We start from the raw sequence: 20,786 nt of genomic DNA, 5'->3' as shown, positions 1-20,786 counted from the left end.
AATAATTATAATCATAATTTAAACAATAATAGTAACGATCACCCCGTTATTAATCCTAGTGGAGTGCATAACAATAATTTAAATAATAATTTAAACGGCAATAACTATTGTTGCAATACCCCCAGCGAAATTCAAAATAATAATCTACCAATAAATAATTACGGTAATAATTATGATATTAATTTCGAAATATTACGGGATAATTCACTTGCTGGTAATAATAATAATTTTGATGAAAGAAACGCTGAATATCGGATTAATAATGGTCAGGAAAGACACCAAGAATACTATGACCAACCTAGAGCGAATAATCTGTTAATACCAAACGCCGCGGCGGTTTCGCTACGTAAATGGCGCGATATAAGAGAAATTGTCAGAGCGTGGCCAGTACGTTTTCCGCAAGGCGATTTAACAGCCAATAGTTTCTTGACTTCATTTGAAGCCATGGCGTTTCGTGAGGGTTGGCTCACAACGGATTTCGTGAAAATTCTTGGATATGTTTTTACTGGGAAAGTTACTAAGTGGTACGACGTGTACAGCAGACATTGGTCTGATTATGACCATTTTAAACGGGAATTTTTAAGAGCATTTGGCTCACAAAAGACGGACACTCAGTTATTGATGGAAATTGGTCAGTTGAGACCAGAATCTGGTGAATCGTCAATAGATTTTACGTTTAGAGTTCAACAAAAATATAATGAGATGCGTAACCCACCTCCTGAATCAGAACAGGTTACGTGCATCCGTAATCATTTGCCTAGGAATCTTTCTACCTTAGTATTCTCTAGGTCAGTAAACACTTATGATGACCTCTTATCGGTATTACATGAGGCCGCCGTGCTACTAGAAGAAAATAAACGCGCGTCCGAGCCATTCGATAAGTCACACGCTAAGACAAAAGAAAAATCGCGATTCTCAGCAGTACATTCGTTCCCGCGTACTCCAATTTTGGTTGAGATGATGAATGATAAACAACCACTCGTTATCGAGGAAATTAGAGAGGGAGAGGACGGCAAATTAATTGTTTGCGCATCTACAGCTACTGTCCAAACCTCGCAAAATAATGCATCGTCAAATGGATTTCCAAATAATCGAGTACGATATCACTATAACACGAATAATAATGGCAACTCAAACGCCATATCGCGTACATTTAGTGAAGTTACTGCTGGTCGTAATTCCGACCATTACTTTTGTTTTAACTGCGGGCAAAATGGTCATCTATCTGAACAGTGTATAAATAACAGAGTAGATGTCTGTAATTATTGTTTTAAAATAGGACACGTAATACAAAATTGTTTTAAATTAAATGCCGATTCATTTAGGTCCGGGTTTACGGCAGGTTCAAATTCACGTCCGTCAAACGTTCCCGTTCGGTCAAATATTAATTCAAATCATAATAATTTTAATAATAATGGCAACAATTATAACCTAAATCGTGGGCAACCAAATGTAAATAATGTTAATAGGGGAAACCCGAACCCAATTGTAAATAATTTTAAAAGAAATTATAATCGTAATAATCGTGGAAACCGTTCTAATCGTTTTGTTCGTAATAATAATAATGTTAATAATAATTATGATAATATTAATAATGTAAACAACCATGCTAATTGTGTCGAAATACAACCGACCAGTGTTATCAACGCTAGTCACACTGATCGTTCAAAAAACTAGCTTCGCCCTCCTATTCCCCGAGGATAAAGGGCGCGAAACGTAGAAGGTCTCTCAAACAAATAATATGGGGAAATCGGAGCCCTAGTCGTAATAGTTCACATGAAGCCTGGTTGAATAAACCAAATAAATTCAAAAGAATTAAAGTAATTAATGTAACAAATAATAACTCGGAACCAGACGGCGGCTTAGAGCGTACTGTCGGTCCAGTCGTAGATTTTAATGTTGAAAATTCAATAAATTCAAGTTTGGAACCAGACGGCGTCTTAGAGAGTACTGTCGGTCCGGTAAAAGAAAACTTAATTAGTAAAAAGTTGATAACAGGTCCAGACGGCGTCTTAGAGAGTACTGTCGGTCCGGTAAAAGAAAACTTAATTAGTAAAAAGTTGATAACAGGTCCAGACGGCGTCTTAGAGAGTACTGTAGGTCCGGTAAAAGAAAACTTAATTAGTAAAAAGTTGATAACAGGTCCAGACGGCATCTTAGAGAGTACTGTCGGTCCAGTAGAAGAATTTAAATTTAAAGATGTAGTAGGTAGCAATTTAATAACAAGACTAGACGGCGTCTTAGAGAGTACTGTCGGTCCGATTGCTTTAACCAGTGGTGAACTAATAGGTGATTTCATATTAGAAAATCAGGCGTTAAATTCGACTAGCTCCGTTTTAAATAAAAATGATAATAAATTTGAGACTGAGGTCAATTTACTTGACCTATGCAGTCCAGTTATAGATAAAGATAATTTTCAAGATGAAATTTGGTATGATGCTATCGATGAAATTAGTAGTGATAGTAATTTAGAAAATTTGGATGATGAAGAAAATCCATTCGCGCAGTTTTGCGATTTATATGATAATGTGAACGGTTTATCAATATTTAATAATTTATCTGTTTTAAATAATAACGTATCTAGTTTTAATAATTTATTGGTTTTAAATAATAATTTATCGGTTTTAAAAAATGACAAAATTAATCCATCCATTTTAAATTCTGACGAAATTAATCACTGGGAAGGCTTGAGGGAAGAAGCACCGCCCATGGTTAATTTACCAATGTCTAATAATTTATTTGAAGAAATTTGTGCCGGTCTTGATCGTTCTGTTCTTTCGGTTGAAAATGATCCGAACGGAATACATCCGAAAATCTTAGAGACTTTAGAGGCTAGGGATTTTATTGTGTCAATTGGTTCAGACGAATCGGAAGAACCAAGTTTCATAGACGTCCCCGGTATGCCATATTTATGTGGTCTGGAACCACTTGAGAGTGATGAGGAGACTGAAGAAGAGTGGGAGGATGAATTGGACCCAGGATTAGAACCTGAAGGTCCAGCTGTTAGTCATAGCTCTCCATCACCGTGTTCTTCGCCTTCGCGCGCGTCGTATCTTCCTGAGATACTCAGAGATAAAACATTACCTTCACGTATCGCCAATCGTATTGCATCTCGGACCAAATTTTATACGGGTACTGGTCCTGTCCCACCAACAATTACGGCTCGTATACCGGTGTCCATCTGGATATTCGGGGTGCAAGTGAACGGTATTATTGATACAGGAAGTGAGAGATCCTACATCAATCGGCGAGTGTATGACCAAATACGTGAGCTTAGCTCTGGTCAATTACAACAGGATGATACGAACCGTCGGGGAGTTCTTCTCGCGAATCATACCCAATGTAAGACTATTGGGGGAGCTCCATTCATCATTCAAATCGGTACAATAGCAGGAGAGCAGTATTTGAGTGTCCTCGAGGACCTGAGTTATTCAGTAGTTCTAGGTATGGACTTCGCTCTTCAGTTTGGGATATTAATCGATTGCGCTACGAAAACTTGGCAGTTCAAAGACACTAACGAAAATCATCCATTCGAATTAATAAATTGTCGTGATAAACAAGCTAGTTGTCAAACGTTGACTTCGGATCAACAGAAAGATTTTGATGTATTTTTAGAATCGGAAATGTCTAAGTTCGCGGAGTTACCGAACCAAGGTCTAACTGACCTCGTGCAGCATACGATCGTCCTACAACCGGGAATTAAACCCATTCAAATCCGTCCGTATCGGCGTAGTCCTGTTATTGCGGCGGAATTAAATAAACAAATAGACGAACTGCTCGAGAAAGGCTATATTAGGCCTAGTAACAGTTTCTGGTCGTGTTCTCCGGTAATGGTGACCAAAGCCTCGGGTGGTTGGCGTTTTTGCGTCGACTATCGACCAATCAACAAATATACTATTTTACCTGCGCACCCTCTTCCTAATATGCTACGTATTTTAAGTGCTTTACATAACGCGAAGTATATTACAACCATGGATCTCAAGGAAGCGTTCCATCAGGTTTTAATGTCACCGGAATCCATTCCTTATACTGCCTTCTCTGTCGAAGGTAGGGGGCAATTTGAATGGGTTCGTATGCCTTATGGTCTCGCGGGAGCACCATCAACGTTTCAAAAAGCCATGGATAAGCTTCGCGATAGGTTTATCGAGCAAGTACACAAGAGAAACTTGCCGAGTTCTTGGACTGAAAAAGTTTTTGCGTACCTGGACGATTGGGTAATTATTAGTGAGAATTACGATGAACATAAAGCTATTTTATCTCTTGTTTTTGAAATCTTTCGCGAGACTGGATTATTAATTAATCCAAGTAAATGTAAATTCGCGAGATCTGAGGTAAAATTTCTAGGCTTTATTGTTGATAGAGAGGGTCTAAGACCTGACCCGGAGAAAATAGCACCCATCGCGAATTTCCCTCGTCCAACGTCTCGTAAGCAAGTACGCAGTTTCTGCGGGCTTGTAAATTGGTACCATAGGCATTTACAAAATGTCGCGAAGGTTCAAGGACCTCTAAATAAATTATGTAGTGTTAATACGGAATGGAAATGGGGTGAGGAGGAAGAAAAGGCTTTCCAAGATCTTAAACAAGCTCTTGTTAATGCCAAACCTTTGGCTGTACCACAGCCAAATCTACCTTATTATTTATATACTGACGCGAGTGATACGGGTCTAGGCGCGTTCTTGGTTCAAAAGGAACCACATACCGGAAAAGAGTTCCTTATAATATGTTTGAGTAGACCGTTACGAGGTGCCGAAACACGCTATACTACGACCGAGAAAGAGTGTTTGGCGGTTGTATGGGCCGTAAGAAAATTAAGATGTTATCTTGAAGGGTTTCCGTTTGTCGTAGTCACCGATCACGCTTCATTAAAATGGCTCCATACTTTAAAAAACCCGAACGGTAGGCTTGCCCGCTGGGCCATGGAACTCTTGGCCCACCAAATTACGATCGAACATCGTCGTGGAACCGAGAATGAAGGCCCGGATGCCTTGTCGCGTCTATACGAGGACCAGGAGCCTGTAGAGTGGTCCGAAGTCCTCGGTGAGATTAAAACTAAAGGCGTAGATTTTGTTCATATTCAAGTTCGCTCGTGGTACGATATAAAGAAAGCTAATGTTAGAAAATATCCTGAGAATTTTGTTGATTGGCGTATAAATAGTGAAGATAGATTAGAATATTACAAACCTGATTATTTGAAAGAGTATATTGACGATCAAGATGCGTGGAAATTGGTTTTAACTGAGAGTGAGATCCCCGATATTTTAAAAGAAAACCACGATGTACCGGACGCGGGTCATTTGGGTCGCGATAAGATGTATCATCGGATACGTACACGCTACTATTGGCCTGGTATGTATCGCGATGTTGGCGAGTATGTTGAGAACTGTGAAACCTGTAAAAAGGTCAAATATAAACAGACCTCGTCTCAAGCGCCGATGCGCACGCGACAACCTATCGAACCTTGGGCCATAGTCGCGGCCGATGTGACTGGCCCATTTCCGCGATCTAAAGCCGGTTATCAATACGTTTTAATTGTACAAGACCTATACACGCGCTTCATTGAGGTCTTTAGACTTCGTAAACAGACCGGATTAAATGTTAAAAAGAGTTTACGTCGTGTTTTCTCACGCTGGGGATACCCTCTGTTTTTAATCACAGATAACGGCAAAGAGTTTATCAATCACGAGATCAAAGAGTACTTAAAAGAAACAGGAGTAAAATCAGTACCCACCGCGATCGCGCATCCACAGAGTAATCCGGTTGAAAGAATTAACCGTACTCTGAAACCAATGATTCGGGCATTTATTTCGAAGGACCAGACGTCGTGGGATGAGCACTTAGGCGAATTCCAACTTGCTTACAATAGTAGTTATCATGCTTCGTTGCACATGTCGCCATACTATTTGGTTCATGGCAAAGAACCACGGCTGTCGGGTAAAATTTCTAGACTCGAAATAGATGATTTGGATCTTGATGATACTGCGTGGCGTATTCGAATTAATCGTCTCGATCAATTACGTCATAAAATCGAGGACGTAATGAGGAAAGAAAGTGAGAAGCAAGCCGTATATCACGATAAGGGACTTAAAGAACCACCCAAACTGCAAGTGGGTGATTCGGTATATTACCGAAATCGGAAATTGAGTAAGAAAGCCGATAAATATTCGTCTAGTTTGGCTAGTAAATTCTTAGGACCAGCCATTGTTAATAAAATCATTAGTCCTTTGGTCGTCGAGTTAAAATCAGAGACTGGGAAAAATTTGGGCTATCACTATGTTCCAGATTTAAAATTGCCCAGGCGCAGCCAAAGGCTGATGAAAACCGTTTAACTTTCTTTCAGCTTCCGAGCCCCAATCTCAAGTCTGGCGACGGGGAGTATAACCGGGCGGCATTGGTACGACGTGAGAGTGTGGCTCTCTCGCTGTCCTTGTTGGTTTTTGGTCTTTCTCTCTCTCTCTCGTTACAGCCTGATTGCCGAGTTTGGCTGAGCTAGGCGTTAGACCACAGGGGATGATTCCACGCAGCAGGTGACCGTAAATTGGTCATGTGCGCATAATTAGGTAGGGGTCATCGGAGGTTGGGGCCTAAGACGACTAGATAAAAGAGGCGATTCAAGGGCAGGCAATCAATTTAAGTTCAAGATTTCAATCGAGATTCAAGTCCAAGCGATGGACTCAAGTGGAAGCACTGACATACACAGCCTCGTTTACTAGTCGCTCGATTTCCTTATTGCAATAAAATTATAACTTAAAATTCTAAAATATATTTGTGCTCTTTCTATAAACTGGTTTATAAAACCCAAAATTACGTTAAGTTCGTTAAGTAAGTGATTGTGAGTGCCCAGCGTCAATTCCTACATCAACAGTCAGGATCCAGAAGAGGAGGTCTAAGATGCAGCGGCGTCCAGTTCCTGCAGTACGTCCTACTGAATAAAATCCAGATAAGATTTATAATAAATTTATTTATATTTTCTCTCTTCAACGCGATTTAGCGTAAATAATTATTAGATTTTATTTTCCCGTGTTCATTAAGCTTGGTGCGTTAAATAAATTTATTTGTTGTCGCTGAACATTTATTATTTTATAAGTAAAGGGGAAATTTTGTACACATAATGGGAATTTGGTTAAATAAAATTTGTATATAATAATTAAATTAAGTCTGAAAGAAATTACTCTTCATCACCAGTGTCTTTAGAATAAGTTAATTTCAGCCGCGTGTCCGGTCAAAGCGAGTCGACCCATCTCTGAGATTTATTTCCCGCGTTCAGAACCAGCAACATCGTAATTAAAATTTATATTTATTATTAATAATTAATTATTTAACCGGGAAATTTTGTAACTGTGGTTCGTGGCTACTGGACACGAAGTAGCCAGGGCCCACCGTTATAACTTCGATTATTTAAATAAATAATTAAGGAATCGTTTTTTTCTTAAAAATCATAATTTGCATTTCTAAATATAATGGCAAAAAAAAAATTTTTTTTTGTCAACAATTTATTCATTTATTTATTAAACAATTTGTTATAAACAATTTTTTTTTTCATTGTAATTTTTTTCTAGAACATAAAAAAATGACAAAAACAGCAACCTGCAACAATATGGTAAAACAAATTTTTTTCGATTTTTTAAAAAACATTTGGATTTTGTAGCACGACAAAGTCCAAGCACTGACTCAATTTGTCAATCAACAAATGGCTGTAACTTTGCGACTATTGCAGATACAGTTTTCGACCTTCAAGTCGTTTTTATACAGTATTAGTTAAGCTTTCTTATCAATCTTTGACCTAACGTTTATCTGCTATAGTTCTCTAACTACGCGCACTTATTCATAAAAATTAGTATTTTTTATTTCTTACAATGCTTATAACTCGTAAACAAATAATGTTATGACAAATATGCTTCAGGACTTTCTGTTACCTGATTATTAAATTATTTAAATATATTTTTTTTATATTTTTAACCTTATTTGTTTATTAGATTTTTTAATTTATTCAAATTATTTTCTATTTTTACTCTTATTTTTTAGATATTCAAAGTACATAACGATTGAAACTATAAATTTTTACTGTTTTAGTGTAGACAGCTGTCGAGCATGAGACAGAGACTACTTCGGCTAACATCAAATAGTTAATAATTTGAAACCAACAACTATTATCTATGCTTCATTAAAAACAATAATGAATTAAATTATTTCATTTATTATTGTCAGAATTTATCAGATTACAAATAACAATCAACTGAAAATATTTGAGGAAAAAATTTTTTGTAACTCCGTACACGAACTACAATCTATTTAGTTGATTACCAGAAAATTTTTTAACAACTGTTATTTATGGTTATAAATATTTTTTCGTAATAAAAACACAATATCTTGTTTAATTATTTGTCTTTATATTAAAAATAAATAAAACTTAGAAATTTAAATGCATTAAAAAAGCGAGATAAATTTTATATTAATTTAACAGATATAACAAGAAAGAGAAAAAGATAGAGAGAGAGAGAGAGACAGAGAGAAAGAGAACATTACTCTAATATGTATTAAATACATATATAAGAAAAAGAGAGTATCGTTTGTATTCTCAATAACCAATCACAGGGCTTCCCGCTCTCGATGCAAGGGTAGCTTAGCGCGGCCCGAAGTCCGAGGTAGTATACCATTAGTTCACTTGTCGCTTGAGTGCTGTAGAGTACTAACGCTCGTGAGCCCTTCGCATGTTTCTTTGTTTGTATCATATATTTATTTCATAGTTTGATTATTTTTGAATAATAACTTTTAAAGTGGAGTTTCAATGTGATTGTTAATAAGTTAAAAAAAAAGTATTTCCTCATGTTTGCGTATATTAAATTAATAAGCAGTGGTAAATTCACTACAGTTGGGATTAACCAAATCAAGAAATATAAGAAGAGTAAGCCTAATAAAATATTTGAAGTTAAAATAAAGGTGAATATCACCAGTGTTTGATTGGTGCTACTCATGGTAAGTTAAATGTTTTATTTATAATATATCAATAATGTTAAATTCTTAATTAATGGATTGAAACCAAAGTCTATGTAGTATGTAATTTTTTCTGTTCATTGTCGTTTCTTAGAAGTACAGAAGATTGGTTGATACTTTGTTTTTCTATTAACTTTTAAAATAATCAAATTCCACTTAAGTATATATTTTAAGTAAACTATCTAACTTGTGAAAAATATGAAAAGTATTAGAAGTATAGAATAGAAGCTTTGAGAAAACTCAAAGAATCTTGTAAAAAGCAAAAATCTCCGTTCAGAATCTATGAGAATTTTATTAAACACGATAAATTCTGATAAAATATCGACAGCTATGTATACAGAATTTATGAGTATATCTGATTTTATATATGTATTCGTCCAGATTCTATCAGAATTTGAGACATCTCTATAAGTATTGACATCTATCAATCAAAAGTACATTATGTTTTTTACTGTATATTTAGAAAATCTCATAGAATCTAATAGATTCTCATACATTCTTATAGAGCTTTTATAAGAATGAATGAGTTTTATGAGAAGTGCTATAGTTAAGTATAGGGCCTTATACATACAGCTATAAGAATTTATCGGATTTTTTAAGCAGGGTATCTATTTATATTCTTTTCAAGCGTGCTTGAAAAAGAAATCTACTGGTCCTACAGACAATAAGACGCGTGATATATTAAACAAAAAATTATCAACAATCAATAAGGTATTATTCTACATTACTATTGATTAGTTTTATTTAATTTTTGTTCTTTTTTTTTTTTATTAATGATACTGAATCTAACAGGCATCTGACAATTTTAGAAAATATCAATTTTAGAATAATTGATATTTAACTAAACAACAGTTGAATCACACTAAGGCAAAAACATACATAACTTTTTTATTTTAGAAGCCTGAAGAAAGCCGTGTAATGAATTTAAATATTGAAGAAAGTATTGAAGAGAATACTCTAGTCTCAGATAGCGAAGAAAGCAGTGGAGATTCTGATGATGAAGAGACTAGTACAGCATCGGTGAAGGACGATAAAAACAAGCAAGATACTGAGAAGGATGAACCTAACAAAAAAGATTCAGAATTTGTTGCTGAAAATGTTGATGATGAGCTAACTAAAACAATTGGCTCTGAAGAAAGCTCTGATTTGATTGAAGAAGAACACAAAGCTCATGATTATGAGAACGTCGAAGAATGAAGAATTTATTAATATTTTGATATAGCTAATTACTTATCCTTAATCATCGAAAGACCTCATTAAATAAATCATAATAATTTTAATAGCAATATTGTTGTAATCAAGTCATTTAATTCCAAAAATTATTACAAAAATTTTTAGTCAGTTTCTCCCGAAATTCAGTCTAAAAAATTCGAAAAAAATAAAATTCTGATTCAAACTGGTAAAACTGTTTGAATTTACTTATTAATTCTTGTAAATATTTTCTGTTGCATTCGTGTTGAGTGACTGCATTTTCTATGGAAATCCTCTCAAAAAACGTTATGAAAAAGCTGATTAAAACTCTCAACCAATCATTTTTATTATTCTCATACAATAAATATTATTTTCGAGATTCGTGGTCAATTTTTTTCGAGATTCGGCATAAAGAATTACAAAAAATTTCTCTGATAACTGGTAAAACTATATGAACTTAGAGATACTTATTGATTCTCGTAAATACTTTCTCTTGTAATCGTGTTGACTGACTGCACTTCCATATAAATCCTCTCAAAAAATATTACAAAAATGTGGATGAAAATTCTGAACGAAATATCTTTATCAAGTCATGAAACAAAAATTATTTTCGGGATTTATAGTCAATTTCTCCCTAAATTTGGCATAAAAAATTACGAAAAACGTTAATCTGCTGATAAAAACTGATAATAAAGCAGTATGAACTTACTCATTAACTCTTGTGAAAATTATTTCTAAAAAAAGTTCGATCGGATTATTTGTACAAATAACAAAGAACAGTTAAAAAAATTTTTTTTTTGACTGTTGTACTAGTAAAGTCTGATAAAATTACTCTAATGACATTCTCATTGGATCTTATTCATTAACATAACCATCGTTCTATCTTCTTATAGTTACTCATAGCTGCCAAATATTAAACATTTCTCTTTCATGATTCTTATAATTTTTATGAGAATTTGGAGTCGAAAATATTTTCGACACTCTCGTTATAAGAAAATGATTTTATAAGTTTTCATAAGGTTTTCCATAGACAAATACTGACCATTTTCTGATAAAGCATGTTTTCTATGAGAATTTATCAGACCTTTTCCTCAGGGTTGTCCTATAACCCTGAGCGCTCAACAGCAGTTCGGGTTTCCTTCAAATTTCCTGCCGATTTTCCATCCATTCACCTGCTGCTATAATAAAAATATGGAGTTGGAACCGGTAACGAAAATACTTTAAATCGCGAAAAACAATTAAAATTAATAATTAATAAAATAATCGATGACCACGGCCCACCAGGGGTCTATAGACACTCTAACGAGGCCAAACCTGGATAAAATTAAATAATTAAAAATTATTTTTATTTTTAATTAATTTTGGGTAATTTCCCAAAACGTAACAAGTGATTTCTCAGAAACGACTTGAACGATCGACTTCATAATCTAATCAGCTCTAGAATTTGATAAAACGCGTCGATTGCCGCCTTAGCCGTCTCAATCGATTAATTTGTTAGAGAGATATCGCGGGAGAAAGAAATGGTAAAAAACAGTTATTTGCGAATATCCTTGAAATTACTTAACCAAACAATCCCAAAATCTGATCAGCTTTCAAACTTGATAAAATACGTCGATTACCGCCTTAACCATCAAAATCGGTTCATTCGTTCTCGAGATATCGTTGGAAAAAGAAATGGTAAAAAACAGGTTTTTCCAAATATCTTCGAAACGGCTGAGCCGATCGGTTTCAAATTACAATTACCTTTAGAATTCAATGAAACGCGTCGATCGCTACCTCAAACGTCAAAATCGGTTGATTAGTTCAAAAGATATCGACATTGAAAACTTAAAAAAATTATATTTTATGTTATTTTTTCCGGATAAATCATAATATAATGTACTAAAACGTGTCTGAAATCATATCAACTCTTCCTCTTCATGGTTTCTTCCGATCATCATATAATATCATCTAACTTGTTTTTTAGTTTAAATCATATCAACAAAAAAATTTTAACAACGCAGTTGTCAATATTTTTCTCGGATAGTTCTATATTATTCTTTGACATAAGTCAAAACTTATGTAAATCTTTATTTTGATCCCTGACATTGAATGCTGCCTCAATACACTTATTTTACTGAACATAATCGGGAATTTAATTGTTAAACCGCTTGTTAATTAACGATTTTCGATTAATAAACTTCCAAACTTCAACACAAAATGTAACTTGTTAGAGCTTAAAAAGATCATAGAAAAACAATTGCATGTAATAGCATTTTCGAGCTCGAAAATATATCTACACTAATATTTTCGAGCTCCTTGAGCTCGAAATTCAATCAGTTTCAATCGGAAACTTCCGAATGATTCTGATTGAACGTTAATCAGAAATTTCCGATTGATTTTTAATCAGTTTCAATTGGATTTAATCGGAAGGTTTGATTGTAAAATAATCAAAAATTATCGATTCTCGGGAAAAAACAATATTATACATTATTAAATGGTAAAAAATTAAAAAATCAAATATATTAAAATCTACGTTATATCTATATTAATAATTAGATTGCATGTCATGAAGTAATATAAGATATACTGTATTACCACAAAAAATGGTACTCGTCACTCTGTTAAAGAACAGAGGAGTGCTCTTGTCAGAATTAATTCAAAGTCTGGAATATAATACGTCTGAACTACGTTTCTTACCAGGAACACTACACAAGTGGTAGGCGCTATCTAGTGGCGAGCACCGAACTACTCCCACTGCTATAGCCTAGGACTTGTGAATTTCCTCTCCTCTACATATATCTTTTCTCCTAAGAAATTTTTCTCTTGGTTCAAGCAACTTTTTTTTCTATTAGTTGGAGCATACGAAAATCCTTGCGTTAGACACCCCCATGAAAAAAATTTATTTAAAAAATATAAGTTAAAATACAAAAAATATATTTTAGAATTTATAAAAAATCAATCAGAAAACTATTTTTTTAAGAGCTTGACATTGAAATGAAAATAACTAGAAAAAAAAGCGAAATTTTGAAAAACTTTATTTATAATAATTTTTGAGAAATGAAATTACCTACAAAAAAGTTTCTATGAGATTTTCTGATAAAACTGATAGTTTCGCCGGAAAAGTAAGAAGATCTCAAAATTTTCTATAAATTTGTCTTTAAGCTCAAATAACTTTTGAACAGTTAGATTCATCAAAAAATGATGAGACTTTTGTTGTAGAGCATTCAATATCCTACAAAAATATCTATCGTGCATAATAATTCGTTGATTAGCTTGTAAGTTAGAAAATCCTAAAAAATAAAAAGTTTTTTTCCCGTGTTATTTAAATACTTTGTAAACATGACTGAGTGAAATCGGTGAATATTCACTAATTTTAAGTGCAATCCGAACCACTTATTTTAAAAAGTGGTTCGATTGGCGTTTAGAATAAGTGAATATTCACCTATTTCACTTATTCATGTTTTCAGAGTAGAAAATAGAAAAACGGATTGACGCGACCCGTAGTCTTATTATTAAGAGCTTGGATTGGTACCGAAATTTTTTTTTTAGGTATACTTTCAATTTTTGGATACCAAAAAAAAAAAATTTTTTTTTTAATAATAGTAAACTATTTGGGAAGAAAGTTATGAATTGTTTTAGCTTAAAAATTCCAAATGCTATTCGCTCATTAATTAATTAGTTCTGAATAATAGAGTCATATTCCTAAATCTTCCCAAATAATTCCAATTGATTAGAAATAAATTTATTGTCTGTAAAATATACATTCTAAAGTTGAAGGTAGAGATTTCCAACGGTGGAGTTTTATCCATAAATGCAACTTGTTGGTGTTTTTTTCTGGTAGTAATTATATCATGGTAGATACCTTCAGTGGTAGAGATTTTGAGATGGTAGATTTTTTTATTGGAGCGGGAATTTTCTAAGTAGGTATGATTTGGCTGACTTCAATTGGGTAGAGTTCTATTTTTGGTAGGGTCGCTTATGGCTGAGTCGTATACCTGCCTTTCATTATGTCGCTTTAAAAAATATAAAATTTCGATTTAAATATGATTTATTTTTCCGTACAAATTCACACGGTTGGGTTATGTACTTCCCCACTAATGTAAACTGCCTTTAAAAACTTTACAAGTTTGTACAGTGTAAACGCACCCGAAATAAAATCTATCTTGTATCTTGTTATTTATTATTATTAAAAAATTACAAAGTGATTAATAAAGAAATTACCTAAAGGAACGAAACATTAAACACCAAGTTAACGTAGCACAAAATTATTCTTTGGGGATGATGATAATTCATTGATAATTTTGTAGTCAAATTAAATGGGCGAGATGACATTAAAGTTATTATAATATAGAAAAAATAAATTATAAAACTTCATCTCCATTGTGCTTACCGATTGTTTTTAAAGCTTTAATTCTTTCTTGGTATTCAATAAGCTTTGGAGAAAACGCAGTATGAGAATTTAATTTATTGAGGAGTCTAACAGCAACCTCATACCAGCACAAAGCTTTTTGGTATTGTTTCTCACTATCATATTGTATTGCTTTGATTGCAGCTTTTTTAACATCTTCGAGATTTTGATCCATTTATTATACAAAACTTAACCGTTCATCAAGGAACGATTGAAAAACTTCTATAATCTCATTAATTTTAATTATCTATTATTTTGACTAAAATTTAAAGAAATACAAAGTTTATATAGTTCTTTTCAGAATATTAAGATTTATTGAACATATTTTAATTATTATTCTGAACAAAAAATAAACGAAGAAAGAGATTGCATTATTTACAATACGGTGAGATAAACAAATCTAGACACTCCTAAATCCAAAAGCGAATACTTAAGTCCCCTGGCAGCCACCTTAACCGCAAGTTAACTAAGCTGCAGCCGTATTCCGATTGGAGATGGGCACTGGTCTCGTGGGATAGGGACACTTTGCCAACAAAATGGCTGCCTAGTCTGAAATTTACAAGGTTGGCGGCAGTGATAGTAAAGGGAAATGGGGGGATATTACCAACAACTCATAAAGGAGTTCACACATAGAGTCATGAGTAATAATTGGTGCCATTGGCGTAGCATTTAGGAATAGTATAAATATCAAATACAAGTACTATATTTAGATAAAGCAGATTTTACAAAATAGTCTGCAGGTTTATTAATAGATGGCATATTCATACTGAAAATTGGTTAGATAATAAATTTCTTAGAGAACATGTATGAAAATAGTAAGCATGCCGATTGGTTTATATATTGAAGGGAAGTGAATCTTTTAATATTATTATTTATAATAGTAATAAACAATTACAACCGATGTAAACTCTAATGATATGATTTTTATAATTCTAAATATAGTATAATAATATATCTAATCAGCATCTGAGTGAGAAATTGTACGATAGTGCTATTATTTAAAAAAAATTATCTTGTAACCAATTTTAATAAAAAAGTTTAGTACAGGTAAATAATATTATAATTATTTATAGAATTTTAAATGCATTTTATCAAAAATATTCCAAACACAGATTAATTAAATTAATATACAATATAACGATTGATAAGTTTACTTTTGGTTTTCGATTTAAATATTTTTTGATTTTATTATTTTCTTGACATTAGAAAAGAATCGATTTGATTTCCCTATAGGTTTTGTTAGGCTTAAGAAATGAATTAATTTTTGTAATTTCTGTATTCTGCTTCTTATTGTTATAATTTAATTAGCCGGCGAAATGTAAGAACAAAACTTTCGTATAGAAACCTTTTAGGTTACTTTATACTTTTAACGTTCTTTAATTCCTTCTCAGATTAATCAGGGTTAGTAATTGATACCTAATTTGGCATTTTATTTAATATAAATATTTTTGATGGACATCGATTAATATGATATTGTCCGCATGAAAAAGAACAAAATCCTTAAATTTCGTTAAATATCAATATTTGTAATGAAAATTATGCACTTCTCCGTGATTTCTATCACGAGCAAACAGTACAAACTCAAATTTCCGCTGTATGTCATTTTTGACTGCCAATTGAAGAGATAGATTCTCGCAGTCAATTTAGAAGATTATTGATAGGATTCGTATGGATCTGATTCAAATGCGAATTTTTTTAGTATTTAACTGTTGTTTATTATGATGCTGCGGTTATTTTTCAATAGACATCGATAAACATGAAATTGTCTGATTGGATAACAGAGAAATATAATATTTTGCAAAATTTCAATTTTCAATAGGAGCATTTTGTAGTTCTACACGATTCCCATCACGAACAACCCTAATAGTCACTTTGCATTGAAATTGACTGTTTTATGCTGAAATTACCTGAAATCTGCTGCCCGAATTTGCTGACATCTTCACACCAAAAGTTGAAAATCAGAATTTGCGGTAAATCTTTTTTTCAATTTAGAGGTAAACTTTTACGAAAAAAAAAATCGCTCATGTTCATTCTTACCATTTCAGAAGATAAGGAAATTTTCACATACGATTGTCTACAATTTAAAAGTAAAAATATACTTAACAATTTTTCAAGTCAAATTAATGATAAATTGACTTAAAATTTGCCTGAAAATTAAAGACAACTTTTTTCTTGTCAACTTTTGAAGTGACTTTGTATTCTAATTCGGGCAGTAAATTCACGTCAAATTCAATAGCAAGTTGCATACAAATTGTCGTAAAAAGTGGAAAAGTCAGAAGTTGACGGAAATTCGACGAAAAATACAACAAAACTTTTGTATTGTAAACTTTTGCTTAAGCAAACTGTGCTATTAGGGAAGTGGGGAGAAATTGAAATTCTAAAGCATGTCTTTTTTTGACCGCCAACCGGAGAGTTAAATTCTGACAGTCAATTTGGCAGTTTTTTTATGGATTTTGTTTCTTTTCGTTTCAATGCGAATTTTTTGTGTATTCATGTGTTGTTTGTCTATGTGCTGCGGTTATTTTCCTCGGAGAGAAATTGTAGCATTTTGTAATATTTCAATGTTTAATAAGAATATTATGTAGTTTCACAAGATTACCATCATGAATTTACTCTACAACTTTTGAATTTTGTTGTAGATCATATTTAATGCTAACCGGGGAGCCAACTTCGTGCAGCTAACCCCGACGGTTTTGAATCAGCCTGGAAACACCCTTGGAGTGGAAACATGGTGGAATCACGGTGGATCCAGGGTGGGTTTGTGTCATTTTATCACCGTATATACACGGTGGTTACACGGCGTTTCCACGATGGTTACGCGGTGGTCGTGGAATTACGGAGGGTACACCGTGTAACCATCGTGGAAACACTGTGTAACCACCGTGTATACACGGTGAAAAAATGGCACAAACCCACCCTGTAACTATCCTGGATCCACCGTGATTCCACCGTGTTTCCAGGGTGATTCAAAACTGCGAGGGAATTCTGAATGATTAGGCCGGTTGTCGTTTGGTTTTAATTCCAATGTGGATTTTCAGTCCACATTGATATATTTATACGCTGTTAGTGAATTAACAGTGTTTTTTTTTTATGTGCATCGATAAACATCCAACTGTTTATTCGAACGATAAAAATAATCATAGTGTTTTGCAAAATATTAACGGTTGACCGAAATATTATGTAGTTTTGCAGGATTTTTATCATGAATAAACTGTGATAAACTCGAATTTTGTTGTGCATAATTTTTGAACGCCAATTACAGAGATAATTTTTTGTAGACAATTCAGAAGTGCTGGTGTATATTTTGCTCGCTCTTGTTTTAAATGTAAAAACGAAATCTATCCTGACACTTTCACATTGTCTGCCAAAAGTGAAGGCCCCATTTGGCGCTCGAAAGTGATGTATAACAAAATTCGAAATTAGCACAGTTTAATCATGATGGAAATTATTCAAAACTACAACATTTCTCTATTATACATTAAGATCAGTTTCGAAGTTAGGTGTGTGTGAGAATGTGTGGCGTAGATAAATGCATGTAAAATAAATTGGGCGTTTTCTCAGGAGGGTAGGGGATGAACCACGCCTCCTCTTGCCTAACTGAGGTATGTCGACCGATACATCAAGTTAGTATTATGGGCGTATCCTGCTAGCCGGCATATGGGAAACCGAATGTTTGAATACCCTGGGTATGGACTCGTAGTATTTCTTGTACTTTTGAGAAATAAAAAAAAAAAATCGGTCTATCGATTGACCCTGCGGGCCAGCCCTAAAACTTCCCGCTGTTTTTGAGCTCTAGGGGCTCTAGGCGCTCGAAAACATTTTTGTGAATACATTTTCGAGCTCTTCCAGCTCGAAAATATTTTTAAAAGCCGTTGTTTTCGACAAAAATCGTTTTTTACCATTTTTTCTCCAACGATATCTCTTAAAAGAATTGACCGATTGAGACGGTTAAGGTGGCAATCGATGCGTTTTATTGAGTTCTAAAACTAATCAGATTATAGAATTGATCGATCGAGCCATTTCTGTAAAATTTTTAAAAAACTGAAAAAAAAATTTTTTTTTCTGTATTTCTTCTATATCTTAGAGTCCATTTGATCGATCGATTTAAAATTTTCAGAAAAGTTGACGGCCAATAAGCTCTTTCAATTGCCACCTCAACCATTTCAATCGGTCAATTCACACACACACACACACACACACACACACACACACACACACACACACACACACACACACGCGCGCGCGCGCTTAGTCTTACTGGAAAATGCTCGTAGTAAGATAATAAAAGAACTCATGAAATTCTTTTTATACAAAATAATATTTCGACAGTGAAATCATAACTTTGTGTGAGTGTGTAAAATATATATTTATTAGACTGGGCCAAAAAAATCGACTTTTTTTTTTAATATATTGAAAATTTTATTTGGGATGAGAAAAAAAAATTGTGAACATTTGAGCCTTTGATATTAATATTAAGAGGCCTGTCATCGCAGTTTTTTAGTTTTTTCTAATGAGCGGGTTTTTTCCTCATAACTCTCAAACCATCGACGTAAATGGAATCGACTTAAGTACATTTTCTGAAGGAAATTGAATGCTCTACAAAAAAGACTGATTGAGATTTTTCGTCAGGTGATCCGTTTCTTTATGATCATGCCTTGAACATTGGTATGATTTTTCAATTTGATTGCTCAATCAAAATTTTATAATTAATGTAAAAATCAGTTTCCGAAATAAAGCCAATGAATATTTTTAAAGGAAGTTAAATGCTGAACTGAAATAGTCTCTTAACAATTATTGCTAAACTTGGCCCTTCAAAAGTTATTCAAGGTTATTGAAGTCGTTTTGACTTAACTTCAATCTTGAATAACTTTTGACGAAATGAATTTAGCAATAACTGTTAAGAGGTTTTTTTTTCATAGAGCATTTAATTTCCTTCAAGAATATTTATTAGCTTTTTTCAGAAACTTATTTTTACATTAATTACAGAATTCCAAAGTCGAACAATTAAATTGTAAAATCATACAAATGTTGAAGGCATGATTATAAGGAAACGGTTCATCTGACGAAAAATTTCAATCAGACCATTTTTGTAGAAGATTCAATTTCCTTTCAGAAATGTGGTCAAGTCAATTTCGTTTGCCTCGATGGTTTTAGAGTGATGAGACAAAAACCCGCTCATTAGAAAAAACTAAAAAACTGCGATGATAGACCTCTTAATATTAATATTAAGGACTTAAATTTTTACAATAATTTTTTTTCCGCATCCCAAATAATATTTTTAACATACTCTAAAAAAAAATACAGTCGATTTTTTTGGCCCAGTCTAATATTTATATTAGGGTGTGTCAAAAAATATCTTTTTTTTTCTTTTTGGACACTACCAGAAATTTATAGTGTATGACAAAATAAAAATTCTAACAGAATATCAGCTTTTAAATTCTAATTTTACAAGCAGCTCATCGCAATTTTTTTCCCCATGTTATTTAAATGGGAAATGAAAAATCGCGATGAGTAACTACCTCTAAAACTTGAATTTAAGAGCTGATTTTCTGACGGAATTTTTATTTTGTCATATACCATCGATTTTTGGTAGTGCCAAAAAAAAAACATTATTTTTCGACACACCTTAATTTATAGAGTATACTGAATTTAAGAAACTGACTTTTTTGTCTTAAGTATACAACAGACGATATCGTTCAAGTTTGAGTTGTCAATATTTATATTAATAGATTTGTCATGACAATTTTCCATTTTTATTTCCAAAATTATTAATTTTATTGCTTGATTTCTTGATTTTGTACGGAATTTTCAAATTTAAAAAGAAAATTAAAAAAAATTAATTTATATTTAATTTATGATGTCGTGTAAATAACTGCTAAGATTCATTTGTATTGAGGCCTTTTTTTGTAGAACAAATAATTCACTTCTAAAGTATATGGTTCTTAATTTTTTAATGTAACATCTTGAAAGTTTTCAGCAAGTATAATATGTTTTAGAAAATGAGACATTTCAAACATTATATTTTCTTTTACTTCATTTCCTGATGTATTTTACGAATTTTAAGCAATTTCTAATACACTGTGAAAAATTCTTATTAAATTTTACTATGGCTGCATTGTAACACCGGACCATAAGAAAACTGGTACAAAATTTACAAGTGTCCCATTATAAACGTATGCACAGACGACACGATTGGGACCTATGCGCATACATT

The 20,786-nt window shown here is 33.1% G+C and overlaps 1 protein-coding gene across 1 annotated transcript in view; it reads right to left on the bottom strand.

Moving 5' to 3' along the window:
- LOC103574261 (calpain-7) overlaps nt 1-15,040 on the bottom strand; it is a 37,219-nt gene extending 22,179 nt beyond the window's left edge. The window contains exon 1 of the mRNA XM_053739626.1: nt 14,555-15,040. Within this exon, the coding sequence (XP_053595601.1) occupies nt 14,555-14,747 (193 nt within the window). The 5' untranslated portion in view covers nt 14,748-15,040. The remainder of the gene's footprint in view (nt 1-14,554) is intronic.
- Nucleotides 15,041-20,786: the final 5,746 nt, after the last annotated feature.

This window comes from Microplitis demolitor, chromosome 5, assembly GCF_026212275.2.
Source record: "Microplitis demolitor isolate Queensland-Clemson2020A chromosome 5, iyMicDemo2.1a, whole genome shotgun sequence".
NCBI classification, from domain to species: Eukaryota; Metazoa; Arthropoda; class Insecta; order Hymenoptera; family Braconidae; genus Microplitis; species Microplitis demolitor.
This window is presented reverse-complemented; position numbering and strand designations above follow the sequence as displayed.